This window comes from Somniosus microcephalus, chromosome 2 (genome assembly GCF_052327205.1).
Source record: "Somniosus microcephalus isolate GS21.2 chromosome 2, FLI_Smic_1.0, whole genome shotgun sequence".
Lineage (NCBI taxonomy): Eukaryota > Metazoa > Chordata > Chondrichthyes > Squaliformes > Somniosidae > Somniosus > Somniosus microcephalus.
In genome coordinates this window covers 282871039-282888437 of record NC_140988.1, presented here as the reverse complement: position 1 = coordinate 282888437, position 17399 = coordinate 282871039, and the positions used below count along the sequence as shown (strand labels likewise).

Sequence of the window (17399 nt, the reverse complement as noted above, 5' to 3'; positions counted from 1 at the left end):
AGGGCCACTTCCTTAAGTACCCTAGGATGTAGATGATCAGGCCCTGGGGATTTATCGGCCTTCAATCCCATCAATTTCCCTAACACCATTTCCCTACAAATACTGATTTCTTTCAGTTCCCCCCTTTCATCAGACCATATGTTCCCGACATCTCTGGGAGGTTATTTGTGTCCTCCTTTGTGAATACAGAACCAAAATATGAATTTAATTGGTCTGCCATTTCTTTGTTCCCCATTATAAATTCCCCTGATTCTGACTGCAAGCGACCTACGCTTGACTTCACCAATCTTTTTCTCTTCACATATCTATAAAAGCTTTTACAGTCAGTTTTTATGTTCCCTGCAAGCTTACTCTCATATTCAATTTTCCCCTTCTTAATTAATCCCTGTTTGGCATAAAAATAAAACAAAAAAGGTGACTCAACTGTGGCTAGCAAGGGAAATTAGTGATAGCAAAAGATCCAAGGAGAGGACATATAAATTGGCCAGAAAAAGCAGCAAACCTGAGGATTGGGAGCAGTTTAGGATTCAGCAAAGGAGGACAAAGGGATTAATTAAGAGGCGGAAAATAGAATATGAGACTAAACTTGCAGGGAACATAAAAACTGACTGTAAAAGCTTTTATAGATATGTGAAGAGACAAAGATTGGTGAAGTCAAGCGTAGGTCCCTTGCAGTCAGAATCAGGGGAATTTATAATGGGGAAAAAAGAAATGGTTGACCAATTAAATATATACTTTGGTTCTATCTTCACAAAGGAGGACACAAATAACCTCCCAGAGATGTCAGGGAACATAGGGTCTAATAAGAGGGAGGAATTGAATGAAATCAGTATTTGTAGGGAAATGGTGTTAGGGAAATTGACAGGATTGAAGGCCGATAAATCCCCAGGGCCTGATAATCTACATCCTAGGGTACTTAAGGAAGTGGCCCTAGAAACAGTAGATGCGTTGCTGGTCATCTTCCAAAATTTTATAGACTCTGGAACAGTTCCCATGGATTGGAAGGTAGCTAATGTTACCCCACTATTTAAAAAAGGTGGTAGAGAGAAAACGGGGAATTATGGACCGGTAAGCCTGACATCGGTAGTGGGGAAAATGCTAGAGTCCATTATAAAAGAAATCAGAGCACATGGAAAACAGTGACAGGATCAGACAAAGTCAACATGGATTTACAAAAGGTAAATCATGCTTGACTAATCTACTGGAATTTTTTGAGGATGTAACTGGTAGAATAGATAAGGGATGTGGTGTATTTGGACTTTCAGAAGGTTTTCGATAAGGTCCCGCATAAGAGATTAGCGTGAAAGATAAGGCACATGGGATTGGGGGCAAGGTACTGACTTAGATAGAGAACTGGTTGGCAGACAGGAAGCAAAGAGTTGGAATAAACAGGTCTTTTTCTGACTGGCAGGCAGTGACTAGTGGGGTACCGCAGGGATCAGTGCTAGGACCCCAGCTATTCACAATATATATTAATGATCTAGACAAGGGAATTAGATGTAATATCTCCAAATTTGCAGATGACACAAAGCTGGGTGGGCATGTGTGCTGTGAGGAGGATGCAGAGAAACTCCAGTATGATTTGGACAGGTTGGGCGATTGGGCAGATGCATGGCAGATGCAATATAATGTGGATAAATGCGAGGTTATCCACTTTGGTGGCAAAAACAGAAAGACAGATTATTATCTGAACGGCAATAGATTGGGAAAAGGGGAAGTGCAACGAGACCTGGGTGTCCTTGTGCACCAGTCGCTGAAGGTAAGCATGCAGGTGCAGCAGGCGGTTAAGAAGGCAAATGGTATGTTGGCCTTCATAGCGAGAGGATTCAAGTACAGGAGCAAGGATGTCTTGCTGCACTTGTACAGGGCCTTGGTGAGTCCACACCTTGAGTATTGTGTGCAGTTTTGGTCGCCTTATCTGAGGAAGGATGTTCTTGCCATGGGGGGAATGCAGCGAAGATTCACCAGACTGATACCTGGGATGGCAGGAATGACATATGAAGAGAGATTGGGTCGATTAGTCTTATATTCGCTAGAGTTTAGGAGAATGAGAGGGGATCGCATTGAAACTTATAAAATTCTAACAGGACTAGACAGACTAGATGCAGGAAGGATGTTCCCGATGGCGGGGGATTCCTGAACCAGGGGTCACAGTCTAAGGATAAGGGGTAAGCCATTTAGGACTGAGATGAGGAGGAATTTCTTCACCCAGAGAGTGGTGAACCTGTGGAATTCTCTACCACAGAAGGCAGTTGAGGCCAATTCATTAAATATATTCAAGAAGGAGTTAGATATATTTCTTAAGGCTAAAGGGATCAAGGGATATGGGGAGAAGGCAGGGACAGGGTACTGAATTTGGATGATCAGCCATGATCTCATTAAATGGCGGAACAGGCTCGAGGGGCCGAATGGCCTACTCCTGCTCCTATCTTCTATGATTCTATGTTTAGAAATGTGACAATAGGACGTCACGTGGTGAGGACAGTAAGTATGTGCAGGCATAAAACTTGTGATACATTATTTTTCAAAATGTTTTAAATTCGGTATCTGGGGGCGCACATTTTATTGAAACTCTTTATAATCACCTGCAAAAGCTGTTTCTTTTGTAGGTGGTTTCATGATGGGCCTTTTCAATGTTAAAGGTGTCATGCTGTGTGACACGCAATAGACTCCATTTTTATTGAGTGTAAATCACAATGTGATTGGGCATCTGGCCACCGGGTTTCCACAAATCGCTCAAAAGGATTTCTGAATTTTTTTGAATTGCCAGTTTTTTCTCTGTAACTGAAGTTTCTAATGCCCAAAATATTGAGCTTTAGAGAAAAAGTTTCTCCAGAAAAGGCTTTAAATGTTGTATCTTGCAGTTCCTTCCCAGTACTTCCAATTGTGTTTATAACCTGGAAACAGGAGGGCATGAATCTATTGAACAGCCTGATGATTTCAGTTCTTTGGTGGTTTTCAGGTGGTTTCTTAGTCACTAAGAAGATGTTGGATATGTTTAAACGACCCACTGATCCCCCAGAGCATAACTATCTGTATCTGCTGCCCGGTGGGGCTTTTATTGGAGGTTACGCACTTGCACTGAACAATGATTATTCTATTGAACAGGTGAGACACTTCTGTGAATTGAATCTGCAAGTTTTAAGCTTCCTTATCTTTTTTATTAACTTTTTTAACCTGTATCTTGTACTCTTGAAGGTGAGAGATGTTAGTACCAAGTAATGGAACACTTAAATAAAAACAGAAAGTGCTAGAAATATTCAGCAGGTCAGGCAGCATCTGTGGAGAGCGAAACAAAGTTAACGTTACAGGTTGATGACCCTTCTTAATGATTTATGTACATGGACCTCCAGTGTTTTGAGCTTTTCATCATTTAGACAGTATTTTGATCTATCCTTTTAGGTCCAAAGTGGATGACCTCACACTTGTCTATATTGAAATTCATTTGCCACAGTTTTGCTCATTCACTTAATCTATTAATATCCCTTTGTAATTTTATGCTTCCACCTACACTGTTTACAGTGCCGCCTATCTTTGTGTCATCCGCAAACTTAAATATGTGGCTCTCTATCCCATCATCTAAGTTGTTAATAAATACGGTGAATAGTTGAGGCCCTAACACAGATCCCTGTGGGACGCCACTAGTCGCATCCTACCAATTAGCGTACCTGCTAATTAACCCTACTCTCTGTCTCCTCCCGCTCAGCCAATTTCCTAACCAGGTCAACAATTTGCCCTCAATTTCATGAGCATCAACTTTAGTTAACAGTCTCTATGAGGGACTTTATCAAATGACTTCTGGAGGTCCATATAAATAACATCCATAGACATTCCCCTGTCCACTACTTTAGTCACCTCTTTAAAAAATTCAATCAGGTTCGTCAGGCATGACCTTCCTTTCACAAATCCATGCTGGCTCTCTCTGATCAGCTGAAAATTTTCAAGGTGTTCAGTCACCCTCTCCTTAATTATAGCCTCTAGTAATTTCCTGACAACAGATGTTAGGCTAAATAGTCTATAATTCCCTGGTTTCCCTCTCTCACCTTTCTTAAATAGCGAAGTGACATGTGCAATTTTCCAATCTAAAGGCACGGTTCCTGAATCGAGAGAACTTTGGAAGATTATAGTTAGGGCATCTGCAATGTGCTCACCTACTCCCTTTAAAACCCTGGGATGGAAACCATCTGGTCCTGGGGATTTGTCATTCTTTAGCATCACCTAGTTCCCACCTGCGTTACATGTGTTTAAGTGTGCAGCAAAGGATATGTGAAGTTATATATATTTACGCATGCACAAAGAATCATAATAGGCTGAAACCATAGTCCTTCATGTTTTAGGAAACAAAGGAGAGAGAAAATGCAGTACTGCCATATTTTATCAATGTAGCAAAGAGAAAACAGATTCACCACAATTAACCAGTAGCTTCAGGGCTGTGTTATCTATCGAAGAGAAAATTAAGTCACATAGTGTTGTCATATTCCCGACCTTACGGTCTTAATTCCATTGTTCGCTTATTCCTGGTTCCTGTTTGAGCTCTGGGTTGAGTTTGTACTTGCGCTGGTATTTACATTCGCTCTGAAGTAAAATGCCGAAATGCAGGAGAAACATGCGGCACTAAAATGCACGGAAAAATGATACAGCTGCTTGAAAACCCGATTTAAATTTTTTATTCCTGATTTGCTCAAGTATGTGGGGTGGGGGTGTGTGGGGGGTGGGGGGATGAGGGTGTGTTGGTTCTATTCCTGTACACTAATAGATCTAATTAATGCATTGACATTGAGGAAAATTATTTTATAACTTAACTGTAGTTCTTTAATAGTTTTACTTGGAAGACCCTGAAGCTAATACTTTTTATGAAGTGTTATATAGTAGTACAATAGTCTTGGAAACAACCTGATCTTATTTTGTATTGTAAGAGTATTTGGTGTTCTTGTTGTTTGTGGGACCCTGCTGTGCACATATTGTGAAGTGTTTGGCTACAAAACAGCAGGGACTACACTTCAAAACTACTTCTTTGGCAGTGAAATGCTTTGGGGCATTCTGAGGATATGAAAGGTGCTATATGAATGCAAATCTTTCTCTACCTGACATTATAAATTGCATTGATGATGTGTATTATTATTCATCAGATGATGTATCTTGGATCAGGCCTGTGCTGTGTTGGAGCTTTGGTTGGACTATCCACTGTAAAAACTGCTCATCTTGGCAATGCTTTGGGAATGATTGGTGTGGCTGGAGGCATTGCTGCTACACTCGGAGGCCTTAAACCTTCTCCTGAACTGTTGGCTCAGATGTCTGGTGTGATGGCTGTTGGTGGCACTATTGGTGAGTATTTGCATGTCTGGGTAGGGCAGACAAGGAAGGATTTTTTTTCTCTTCCTACTTTAAAATGAAGTACCTTTTAAATAAATAAAGTTATTTGGAGAATCGAGAAAGAGGGAAAGGACACACAAGCCCTACCACACGCATGATGTACAGCAACAAGTGAGCAGTGGTGAACACTGTCCTCATCTTCACTCTGTCATTGTGTTTTTGTTTTACTGACTCTAACCAGATATGATCTGTTGTAGCTCCTTGATACCTTTATCCTTTCCTCCTACATCTCCTGACATTTTTACGCTTAACTAAAATGAAAAGTAAAGTTTAAAATCTTCCCGGTGCCCAAACTTCAGCCAGCTCTCCTAAATCCTCTGTTACTTGGTCCATCTTTCCCCTATGTGAAGTGCCTTGGAATGTTCTGTTATGTTGAAGATGCTATAAAAATGTTTGTGGTGATGGTGGTTGTTGCTAAAAACTATCTACTTCCTTAAGTGAATACAAAAGTTATTGAAATTATAATAGACACTTTGATTCATGAATGGACAAGGGCAGCCTCACAATGACTTCCTCATGGTTTGGACAAAAAAAACATGTCTTTTCGAGTGAAGTAGCTTATTTATCACAGCAATGTAAGGCACAAAGAGTGAATGGAGGGGGAAAATTATTGATATACCCTACAATGGAGCTTGTGCTTATCCAAACTGCTTATTTTGGTAGGCTGTAGTTGTAAATTTAATTTATTTCTAAAATTTTCTGCAGGGCTGGGAATTGCCAGGCATATCCAGATCTCTGACCTCCCCCAGCTGGTCGCTGCCTTCCACAGTCTGGTCGGTTTAGCTGCCATGCTTACCTGTGTGGCTGAGTACATGGTGGAATATCCTCACTTCGCTACAGACTCTGCGGCCAATTTGACCAAGATCATAGCCTACCTTGGCACCTACATAGGTGGAGTGACATTCAGCGGCTCTCTTGTCGCTTACGGCAAATTACAAGGTGAGTTTGGCGTTGTCTGCATTTTAAATATATAATAATAAAACCACCAGATTGTGCTTTAGAAAGAAAATTAAACCAACTGATGTAGGAAGAAGCTATTTAGTGGAGTCAGAATTTCAAATAAAGGTTGATCATTGTAATTATGATTCAGACCTGGAGACTCTGCAGAATAAAACACTGTCCTTTCACCTCTAGGGTTCAAGGGTTATAGTCAGGCCAGATAGAGGGAATGAAAGACCCTGTTTCCCCACTCCTCTGATGGATGTTATGGGTTGTTAACTGAATATGTCTGAGGTCAAGGATAGTAAAGGATAGAAGATAATTATTGGTTGTTGTTACAGACACCCTGGACAGGAGGATGGACAGGAAAATGTGTTTACAGATTAGGGATCCCTCTAAAATGATCACAATGTTAATCATGAACAATTTCAACTACTGAGACACTCACTGGGACAAACTAAGCGGTAGTGCAGGATTAATTCCTTAGTTTGTCACAGCTAACGTGGGCATAGGCTATTCTGGATCTAACTTTTTTAGTAATGACCCCATATGTGGCACGCGAAGTAGAAGAAAGGCAACATCTAGGTTCCAGTGATTGTAATATCAGTAGAACTGAAATGCTCATGAAAGTGCAAAAACAGAGAGTGACACCAAGATAGTGGACTTTTAAAATCGCAGGCTTTGAAGAAATGCAAAATTGCTGCATTTAAAATTGATAAATTGGAATAAAATAAGAATAGTTGGAAGATCTACAGTAGAATGTGTTGGTTCGAAGTCAATCCACATGCCTGAACTCAAAATGCACGAACAAATGCAATATTTGGAATTTGTATGATGTCGCCCATAGGGGCAGATTTCTCAACAGTCCTCATTTTATGGGCTTATTTCTGACTTGTATCCTGACTTTGGAACAGCTTTCTCAGTTTTGAAAATGCCACTCCATGTTACCGAGCTCCAGCGTGTTCTTGTGTACAACCATGTTGCTCTACAAGACATTGCTGGATCAGCTGCCCAGTGCTGTCCACAGGTGCCTTGCTGTGCATTAGGATGCTAGTGGTTTTGCGCAAACATAGTCCTGTGCAAGAAACTGCTGAAACTGTTATAATTTCTATGACTACTGTACCTCTACCGTGAGCACTGGGTGGTGCGGAGTGGGAGAGACTGCTGAGTAACGAACTTAACTACAAGTTGAGCCCCTGATAGGTGTGACAAGGACATGGGCAGCCCAGCAACACCCAGGCAACTGCTGTCAGATAGAAAGCTGTTTACAGCTCAGGCAGTAGCTGCTGCCGAGTATTTAGTGAGGTCTGGAACTGATTTTTGCCCTTCCATCAGTTAGATATTTGGAATATACTTTCTGTATTTATTTAAAATTAAATAACTTGATTATTTACTTCTGTTGTTACCTGATCTATAATTAGCACGTTTAAAAAAATTCATTTCTGGGATGCGGGCGTCGCTAGCAAGGGCAGCATTTATTGCCCATCCCTAACTGCCCTTGGTGGCGAGCCGCCTTTTTGAACCACTGCAGTCCGTGTGGTGAAGGTACTCCTACAGTGCTGTTAGGGAGGAAGTTCCAGGATTTTGACCCAGCGACGATGAAGGAACAGCGATATATTTCCAAGTCAGGATGGTGTGTGACTTTGAGGGGAACTTGGAGGTGGTGGTGTTCCCATGCGCCTGCTGCCCTTGTCCTTCTAGGTGGTAGAGGTCGCGGGTTTGGGAGGTGCTGCCGAAGAAGCCTTGGCGAGTTGCGAGTCTTGTAGATGGTACACACTGCAGCCATGGTACGCCGGTGGTGGAGGGAGTGAATGTTTAAGGTGGTGGATGAGTTGCCAATCAAGTGGGCTGCTTTGTCCTGGATAGTGTTGAGCTTCTTGAATGTTGTTGGAGCTGTACTCATCCAGGCAAGTGGAGAGTATTCCATCACACTCCTGACTTGTGCCTTGTAGATGGTAGAAAGCTTTTGGGGAGGTGAAACACTCGCCGCAGAATACCTAACCTCTGACCTGCTCTTGTTGCCAGTTTATTTATATGAAATTGGAAAACTTGAACTGATTAACCTTCCCCTTTCACGTTTCAGTTGATTTATTAATAGTGAGAATTTGCTTATTCAATCATTCCAAATATATAGATATAGATATTTCTTTTACTCTCTGTAATACTTCATTTCATCCAAAGCTCTACTGCCTGTATCCTTCTCGCACTAAGTCCCATTCGCCCCCCTCACCCCCTGTCTTCACTGACTTACATTGGCTGCCAGCGCCACATCACCTCAAATTTAAAATTCTCATCCTTGTGTTTAAATCGCTCTATGGCCTCATCCCTCCCTATCTGTAACCTCCTCCCTCCCTATCTGTAACCTCCTCCCTCCCTATCTGTAACCTCTTCCCCCCTGCTCCCCTCATCCGAACACTCTGTTCCTCTGACTTGGGCCTCCTGTGCTTTCCCTCTCCCTTCGCCCCATCATTGGCAGACATGCTTTCAGGTGCCTAAGGTTCATGCCCTGGAATTCCCTCCCTAAACCTCTCCGCATTCACCTCCCTCTCCTCCTTTAAGACCCTCCTTAAAACCCACCTCTTTGACCAAGCTTTTGGTCACCCCTCCTGATATCTCGTTTGGCTTGGTGTCCTTTTTTTAATCCTCTGTGAAACACTTGGGAATGATTTCCTGTGTTAAAAGTATTTGTTGTTTAGCATTAGCCAATAAATACTTACCTCTCTGTCGATACATGCCGCAAAACTGTTTTGGCCATTAACCTACAAGAGGAAAGCTGATGTTACCGGTGTGGTTATTTTGATTCTTCTTCTTTCAGAGACACTGGCTCCAAGCTGTAGATTATAGACACTTGGGGTGAGTTTAAATAGCTCTCTTAAACTTTGGGTAAGAGCTGCTGTACACTGCTGGCAGCACAGTTAGATTCAGACTGGTGTGATAATGAATGATACATAGAAGGAAGATCCCAGTTAAATTCCCTTCTGTGTGGAGTTAGCTGATCTTAGCTGGGACAGCAGTGAGGACACCTTTGTTCTACTCAGTGTCTTTGGGCAAGGGAGAGGGGGCTGGGAAACAGCCAGTAACCCTTGCTGGGTAGTACGTGTGCTGTCATTAGGTAAGCAGGTTCTGCTGTGATGCCATCCATGATTAAATTTGCCCACTCAGCTTAGGCTCACCCTTGAAGAATGGCCACTTGGTCCAGATATCACCGGGCTGGGAGCTGTGATGCAACCATATCCCAGTATGAGTCCAGGAGAGCAGGGGAGACATATGGGAAGGAAAAAAGAGACTTGTGACTAATCCATGAAAAAAAGAATTCCCTTGGGTTGGATTGTTTCACAAATATGATTCTGCCAAAATGTGTATGTTCTAATGATTACTGTCGCGGCATTTAATTGTAGGTTTAGCAGCTCATTGATGTTCTTGCTCATAACAAATGGACATTTCTCAGAAGGCTGTTCTGTTACATGTGGCCTGATGATGCAAGTGATGAGCATCAACACGTTGAGTCACTGACGAGTGCAATATGTTGTCACCATCATGGTTCCCAATCTCAGTTTGCACAACAAACATTTTTGGCAGATATTTCTCAACAAGGCATTGGTACATTCTGCTTGGGTAGAGAAAATGAAATGGGAGTAGTTTTTAACATCCTTTTAAACTATTTGCTGCCCCACCCGGACATACTCTTTCTTCCTTTTTTCACTGTCCTTCTCTCTTCCCCCACACCCCTCACTCCATCTATCTATCTATTGATGTTTTGTTTCTAAGTTTGGAAGCTAAGACTGCTACCTTATATGCCCAATTCAGCGTATGTTTGTCACCCACTCATGTAAACAAAGAATATGTAACCTGAGAGACCTGTGATTTTTGACAATAATTAGTTTAAAGGAGACCTTTGTCTCTTGTCTCGGGGATGTTAATATGGATTTTCACAAGTGTAGAGCTTTACTTTAGTTTTGTCAGCTGTGCCACCTGGTCCTCATTTCTTTCTGAAGAAGAATCTTCCTGTGGTGTAAGCTGTTAATTATTTATGAACTGCACACCTGAATAGAATATGTATTAAAGTAACACACTCATTACTGTATAAACAGTGGCAAACTTGTGCTAAATGATTTGCCTCCAGTATCAAAAAGAATAGTAGCTAATTTTAAAAGCAGCTTCGCACAACTTTCAGAGAATGATCTATGTAACACTTGCTGCAACAGAGATGAAAAGGACAAATGTGAATCCAAAGCTGAAAATGGACATGTCAAGGAAAAAGATAGGTTTAAGGCCCTTCATCAGAACTCATTAAGGGTCGTACACTAACTGACTAGTCCTGATAGAAGGTTCCACCCAAATGTTAACCTGTATTTTTCCTTCAGATACTGATTGAACTGTTGTTTAAGTTACTTACCGAAATTTGATTAGCGGGTCTGAATTCTTTGAATCGGCACACTGTTTATGTAGTGGCCGTGCTTACTCCTGAATGTTGTGTTTGAAAGTTTTTAACTTGAAGAAACGTATGCCTGAAGAGGTAACAAAGTATTCAGAATTAGTTATCTTTCAGAATTGTTAAATATGACTGTTACTTTCTCAGAGGGACAAGTCTGTTTTTTGTTTCCTTTTCTCGTCTCTAATAAAGACTAAAATGGCAATATACTAGAGTTTATAGGGACATGTTGTCTGTCAATAAAAGTCTGCAGAGATCTTTTATGTTTGTTTTGAAATAAATCACAATTATAAATGGTTTTAAAAGCTAGTGTTTTAACTCTTTTCCCCCTAAGCGCACTCCCCCCCCCCCTCCCCCACTACCTTATCATATTGACAAAAAGAAAAACAAATGAATGCTGAAAATCTGAAATAAAAGCAGATAGTGCTGCAAAAGCACAGCAGGTCGCTCAGCATCTGTAAATGAAAGATAGGTTACATAGGAACCAGAGTAGCCTATTGCACCGCCCGCACACCCCACCCCACGCACCCCCCCCCCAACCACCATACACCCCCCAAGACTGTTCTACCATTTAGTTAGATCATGTCTGATCTGTACCTCAGCTCTGTTTACCCACCTTTGTTCCATATCCCTAGATACCCTTACCGAACAAAAATCTCGGTCTAAAAATTTCAACTGACCATGCGTCCACAGCCATTTTGGGGAGAATTCCAGATTTCCACTGCCCTATGTGTGAAGAAGTGCTTCCTTGATTTCACTCCTAAATGACCTTGATCTAATTTTAAGATTATGCTCTCTTGTTCTGGATTCTCCTACCAGAGAAAATAGTTTCCCTGTATCTACCCTGTTCGATCCCAAAGTGGATGACCTCACACTTCACCACATTGAACTCCATCTGCTTTAGTTTTGTCCATTCACGTAGTCTGTCTATCTCCCATACACATAACTTAGTGTGCCTCCTAACTTAGTGTCATCTGCAAACTTGGATATAAAACTCTTTGGCCTAGAAATTCGGTGGGCTGCGCCACCAGTTAGCGCCTAAAGAGGGCACTCAGTGGCTTTAGCGCCACTGGCCACACCTCCCGCGATATTTAGTTGGGGCGCTAATGGTGGCGTTAGCCTGTTGCGCTGCGCTGCCACCGATGACGTCATCAGTGTGCGCAGCGCCCCGCTACCGCCCCGATCGCGATATTTGTTTGCGACCGCCTCCGCTACTCTGGCCGCAAATCGCGCCCGGTTCACGGGGCCTACCTGTGGCGGGAGTGGCGCAAATTAAGGTGGAGGTGCGGGGCGGCCGTTTTTTTCAGCGGCAGCCTGCCAGCACCTCCGTCCCCGGCCTCCTGATCTCCCCCCGCGGCAGTGCCGGCTGTTTTCCGAGAGCCCGGCACTTCTCCTCGGTGCCGGGCTCTTTTGCCGGCACTCGCGATCTCTGATCGTGCTGGTGCAGGCCCCTCCCCCTTAAGAATGGGAGGAAGGCCTGCAGTACCGCAGTGTGGCGCTGCGGCACGTTGCACTGCGATATTCAGTTTCTGCGCCCTAAAAGGGACGCAGAGCGCCTCGAGCAGCGCCCCGTGTCCCTCTTGGAGCGCTCAAGCTGAATTTCCAGCGGTCGCAACTGCTCCGATCGCAGCGCTAATTCTGGCGCCATGGCGAGCTTGGCGCCCCGTTTGGGCCTCCACCGAATTTCTCCCCCTTTATTCCTTCACCCAAGTCATTAATATATATGGTGAAAAGCTGAGGCCCTATTTTGATTATGGATGAAAGGTTAATGTTTGAGAATTCAGACACTGGCTCTTCGCCTCTGGAACCTGAATTCAAATCTTAACATCATCTAGCTACTTCTGAAACTAATCTAGTGCCCTGACCTCAACTATCCTTTTTGCCATCCCATTCTAGCTGTTAATTACCATGGTGTCTGCATAACAGTCGATGGCTTGGAAGCAATTAATTGCATGAGGAGCACTTTGAGTTGTTTCTGATATAAAGCATTCTAAAAAATACAAGCTTTCTTTCTTTTCTTCCTTCCTCTCATTCTCATTTCCTTTCCTCTCTGAGATCTTCAACTGTCACCACCCAGCTCTGGTTTGTGTCCTGTCCACAGCACTGAGACTGCCCAGATCGAAGCCACCAATGACATCTTTTCAATCTTGCTGCATTATTCTCCTTGACTTCTTGTGGTGTTCGACATAGTCGACCACCCCATCCTCCTCCACTATCTTCCCTCTGTGGTATACCTCTATGGCACCTCTCTTGCTTGATTCCAGTCCTACCTGTTTTAATGTAGCCAGCATATCTCCTGCAATTACTTCTCCTAACCCCTCAACGCGGTAACTTGGAGTGCTCCAAGATTCCATCCTGTGTCTCATTTATGTGCTGTCCCATCATCCATAGGCATGCGAGTCAGCTTCCACACTGTCAACATTCAGCTCTGTCTTTCTACCACCATGGTGCTGTCCAACTCTTTGTCTGACATAGATTTGTAGATACGCAAGAACTTTCCCCAACTCAGTATCGACAGGACCTAAGTCATCTTATTTGGCTCAGTGTCCTGTATCACCCTGCCATATCTTATCCATCACCAAAATGACCTATTACCACCTCTGCAACATTACTCACCTTCATTCTTGCCTGATACTCATTGTTTCTACAACTCTCATCTGTGCGTTCATTGTCTTCAGCTCGACTTTACCTATGCTCTTCTCGCCGGCCTTCCAAGTACGCTGCCAACTCTGCTGCATGCATTTCATTCTGCACTAAGTCCTATTTCTCCCAATCTCTAAAGCCTCCTAGTACCCAACATATTTAACTCCAAATCCTCACCAGTGCTTACAAATGATCTCACCTAGTCCTATCTCTGCAACCTCCTCCAGCCCTATGTGCCAATGTGTGCCCTCAATTCCTCTAACAGTGGCTTCCTTTGCACCCTGTTCTCTCGGATTCATCTTCAATGACAGTCTTCAGGTGCTTGGTACTACCTCCTGGAATACTGTTCCTTAACCCCTCCACCTTGCTACCTTAATCCCCAACTTCAAAAGTCTCTTGAGTACCTACTTATTGTAGTCACCTCTCTCAACTCTTCTCCTACAACTGCTTAATGTTTGATTTTGTCTCTGAAGTGCCGTGGGATGTTTTACTAAATCGAATTGAATATATTTAAGGTGGAGATAGACAGATATTTGAACGATAAGGGAGTTAAGGGTTATGGGGAGCAGGCAGGGAAGGGGAGTTGAGGCCAAGATCAGATCAGCCATGATCTTATTGAATGGTGGAGCAGGCTCGAGGGGCCAAATGACCTACTGCTGCTCCTACGTCTTATGTTCTTATGAAGGTGTATATAAATGTAAATTCTTGTTAGTATCTAACCCGTGCTATATCCAGTCTGAGTGCGCTTGATGCTAATACTGAGTTCCTGAAATCGAAAGTGTTCCGTATCCCAGCGCTAACATCTCTGACCTTAATGAATATAAATGCAAAAATAGGAATCTTAGTGTGAAATCCGTGGATATTACGTTACAGTATATGCACGTAGAATGTGTGTATAATATATAGTTTCATTTAATGATAGTTAGGAATGGAGGTTTCACATAATTAGAATCTGGGTTTGAAAGTAAAGGAATTATTGGGGCAGTTTTAGCTGGCTCCTTTCCTAGTTACCAGTCCTGATCTGGCATGTCTTCGCAAATAAACCGAGAAAAAAGTAATGATCCACAATTCCTGACCTGTACTCCCAAGATACAGTTCCATTTCCCAAGACAGCTGATGGGAGGCCCCCTTTTTCAGAAGAATGGCTTGCACGATTTGCACTGTTGTTCAGGGATTATATACCATTTCACCGTATTACTACAAGGTGTTAAATGATCTGATGGCATTGTTGTGAAGAACTGACAAGACAGGAGTTCTGCTGGTACATCATAATACGTAAGCACTGGCACCAAACAATTGCTGCTTTTCTGCTTTTTACAGGTTTGTTGAATTCAGCCCCACTCCTCATGCCTGGGCGACACTTTCTGAATGCAAGCCTACTGGCAGCCAGCGCTGGAGCAATAGTTCCATATATGATTGACCCGAGCTATACAACTGGTATCGCCTGTTTGGGTTCAGTGTCTGCTCTTTCTATGGTTATGGTACGTAACAGAAAACAGTAAGTGAGTGACACTTGTAAGAAGCTGAAAATAATCATTTGCAGACTCTGTGGTAACTTGGAGAGTTACAGTTGTCCTCTGTTCAGCCCATAATAGAAACATGCTTATTTGGAGCGATAGGTGCTCATTGTGACTTATTATAGTGAATGACATTCTTTTTAAAGAATAAAATGTGGGCAAATTTTCCGCTTCCTGTGGCTGGGATTATAAACATCAGAAGAATGGAGCGCTCGGAAGGGATTGTAGGACTGGAGGAGGTTATACGAACAGATATGGGGCAAGTCCACGGAGAGAATTAAATATGAGGATAAGAATTTTAAATTTGAGACTAATATAGTTCAGTGACGGGCAAGCAGGACTTGGTGCAAAATAGGATACAGGCACTTGGAGCTTTGGAAATCCCAAATCATATAGCTGAAACAGGCAGAAAAAGCCAATAAAACGTGTAGAATATTTTTTTGAAATGTTTGTGCTGGAGTCCTGTGGGCCTTTTATGCTGTGGCAGAAATGCTGCAGCAAACTCCCTCCCTGCTGTGGCTGGCAACCCAGTTACACCGGGATTGGTGCAGACAGTGACCAATATCTTTCAAATAACCTGGTCCCAGAATTTCCGATGATCCTCGACGTTGGGTGGGCAGAAGTTCCACTCCATCCTGGATCCTGACTGATCTATTACATCGACATATAAATAATGTTAGTTCGTAGATTAATTTTGTGTTTCACATGAGCAGTATTGTTTGGTACGTGATGTCAATCCAAGCATTTAAAATGAAAAACTGTGTAGGTCTTACTGTGTCGGTGCTCAATTTTAGATTTCTTTTCACAATTGTAATTAAATTTTTTTTTTAACTTGGCAGTAAAATGATTGCACTTCCAAGATATGTAGGGACTGGAGTTTCTTAAACATTCAAAAGAAAGTCTTCTCTAACCAAAAGATTTTAATTTTTTTTAATGTTTTTGTTTACCTCTCATAAAATTATGCTACTTTCCAGAATTATTCTGAACATAAGAACATAAGACGTAGGAGCAGGAGTAGGTCATTTGGCCCCTCTGCCATTCAATAAGATCATGGCTGATCTGATCTTGGCCTCAACTCCATTTCCCTGCCCACTCCCCATAACCCTTGACTCCCTAACCTTTCAAAAATCTGTCTATCTCCACCTTAAATATATTCGGTAGCTCCGCCTCCACAGCTCTCTGGGGAAGAGAATTCCAAAGATTTACTGTTGTGTATGTAACCTGTTCCACCTTAAGAGAGCTTAAGCCTGTTCCACCTTAAGAGATGTACTACTTTCTCAGGCTGCTGTAGACGTAATACCGGGGGTGAACACACCGGTATATAAGCACTGTGCAGTAATCTTGTATTCAGTATAGTCCCTACCTCCAACCAGTAAAGACCTGTTTTTATTGTTACTCATTAGTCTGTGTCTTAATTAACTAAATAATTCACAGACTTAACACTGGCGACGAGTCAGGTTCTTACCCTGCGGCAGTTATTCCACGGCGGTTGAAGAGAGGTTTCAAACCACACCACCCCACTGGAAGCGACAGGCATTAGGACCCTGAAGCCTCCATCAGCTTGTGAACCGGAGTAGAAGACAGGGCTGGGGAAGACAGAGGTACAGGGCGATAGCGATCGGCAGATAAGGGCCGGGCCGCTTTGAAGTGAGGGGCGCAGCCGGGCCATCGATCGCAACCACCGATAAGGGCCGCACTCGGGCTGAAAGGGCAGCGGCTGCAGAAATTGAAGGCGCGAGAGCCGCGGTGCACATCGCGGGCCATCGATCGCGATCGGGAGATAAGGGCTTTGGAGTGCGAGGCGCAGCCGGGCCATCGATCGCAAGCACTGATAAGGGCCGGGCCGCTTTCAAGTGCGAGGCGCAGCCGGGCCATCGATCGCATCCGCTGATAAGGGCCGCACTCGGGCGATCGCGGCGAAGATAAGGGCCGCACTCGGGGGCTGAAGGGAGACGGCGTCGGGGGACGGGTGAAGACCGCCAAGCGCGGGAAAACTGCCATTTTGTGGGCGGAGGACGACGGCAAGAGCGGGAAGCCGCCATCTTTGATAACAAGTAAAGAAAATAAAATCTGAGAAATTGCAAATCTACAATGCCTAAACACGGGAATATTAGCACCTTTGATAGTGACCTCGAAGATTGGGCCATATATGTTGAAAGAGTAAAAAATTATTGTAAGGCCAATAAAATTCGTGACCAAGATAAAGCTCTAACATTATTAAATTTAATGGGTGCGAAGACATACGGGCAATTGAAACACCTGTTATCACCAGATGAACCGGCGGATAAGACGTTCGATGAGATTGTTACTGTCCTGAAAGATCATCTAAACCCCACGCCGCTGATGCTAGCGGAACGATTTAAATTTTACGACAGAAGGCAGCTACAGCATGAAAGCAATGCTGAATATTTGCTGGAATTGCGTAAATTAGCGAAATATTGCCAGTTTGGAACGGGACTGACAGATGCACTACGAGACAAATTTGTGTGTGGTTT

The 17399-nt window shown here is 43.2% G+C and overlaps 1 protein-coding gene across 1 annotated transcript in view; it reads left to right on the top strand.

Annotated features, from left to right (window-relative positions):
- The window catches only part of LOC147123425 (NAD(P) transhydrogenase, mitochondrial-like), a 285712-nt gene that overhangs the window by 176982 nt on the left and 91331 nt on the right, over positions 1 to 17399 (top strand). Inside the window, exons 12-15 of the mRNA XM_085972697.1 lie at positions 2963 to 3108; positions 5130 to 5325; positions 6079 to 6312; positions 14708 to 14868. Of these exons, the coding sequence (XP_085828823.1) occupies positions 2963 to 3108; positions 5130 to 5325; positions 6079 to 6312; positions 14708 to 14868 (737 nt within the window). The remainder of the gene's footprint in view (positions 1 to 2962; positions 3109 to 5129; positions 5326 to 6078; positions 6313 to 14707; positions 14869 to 17399) is intronic.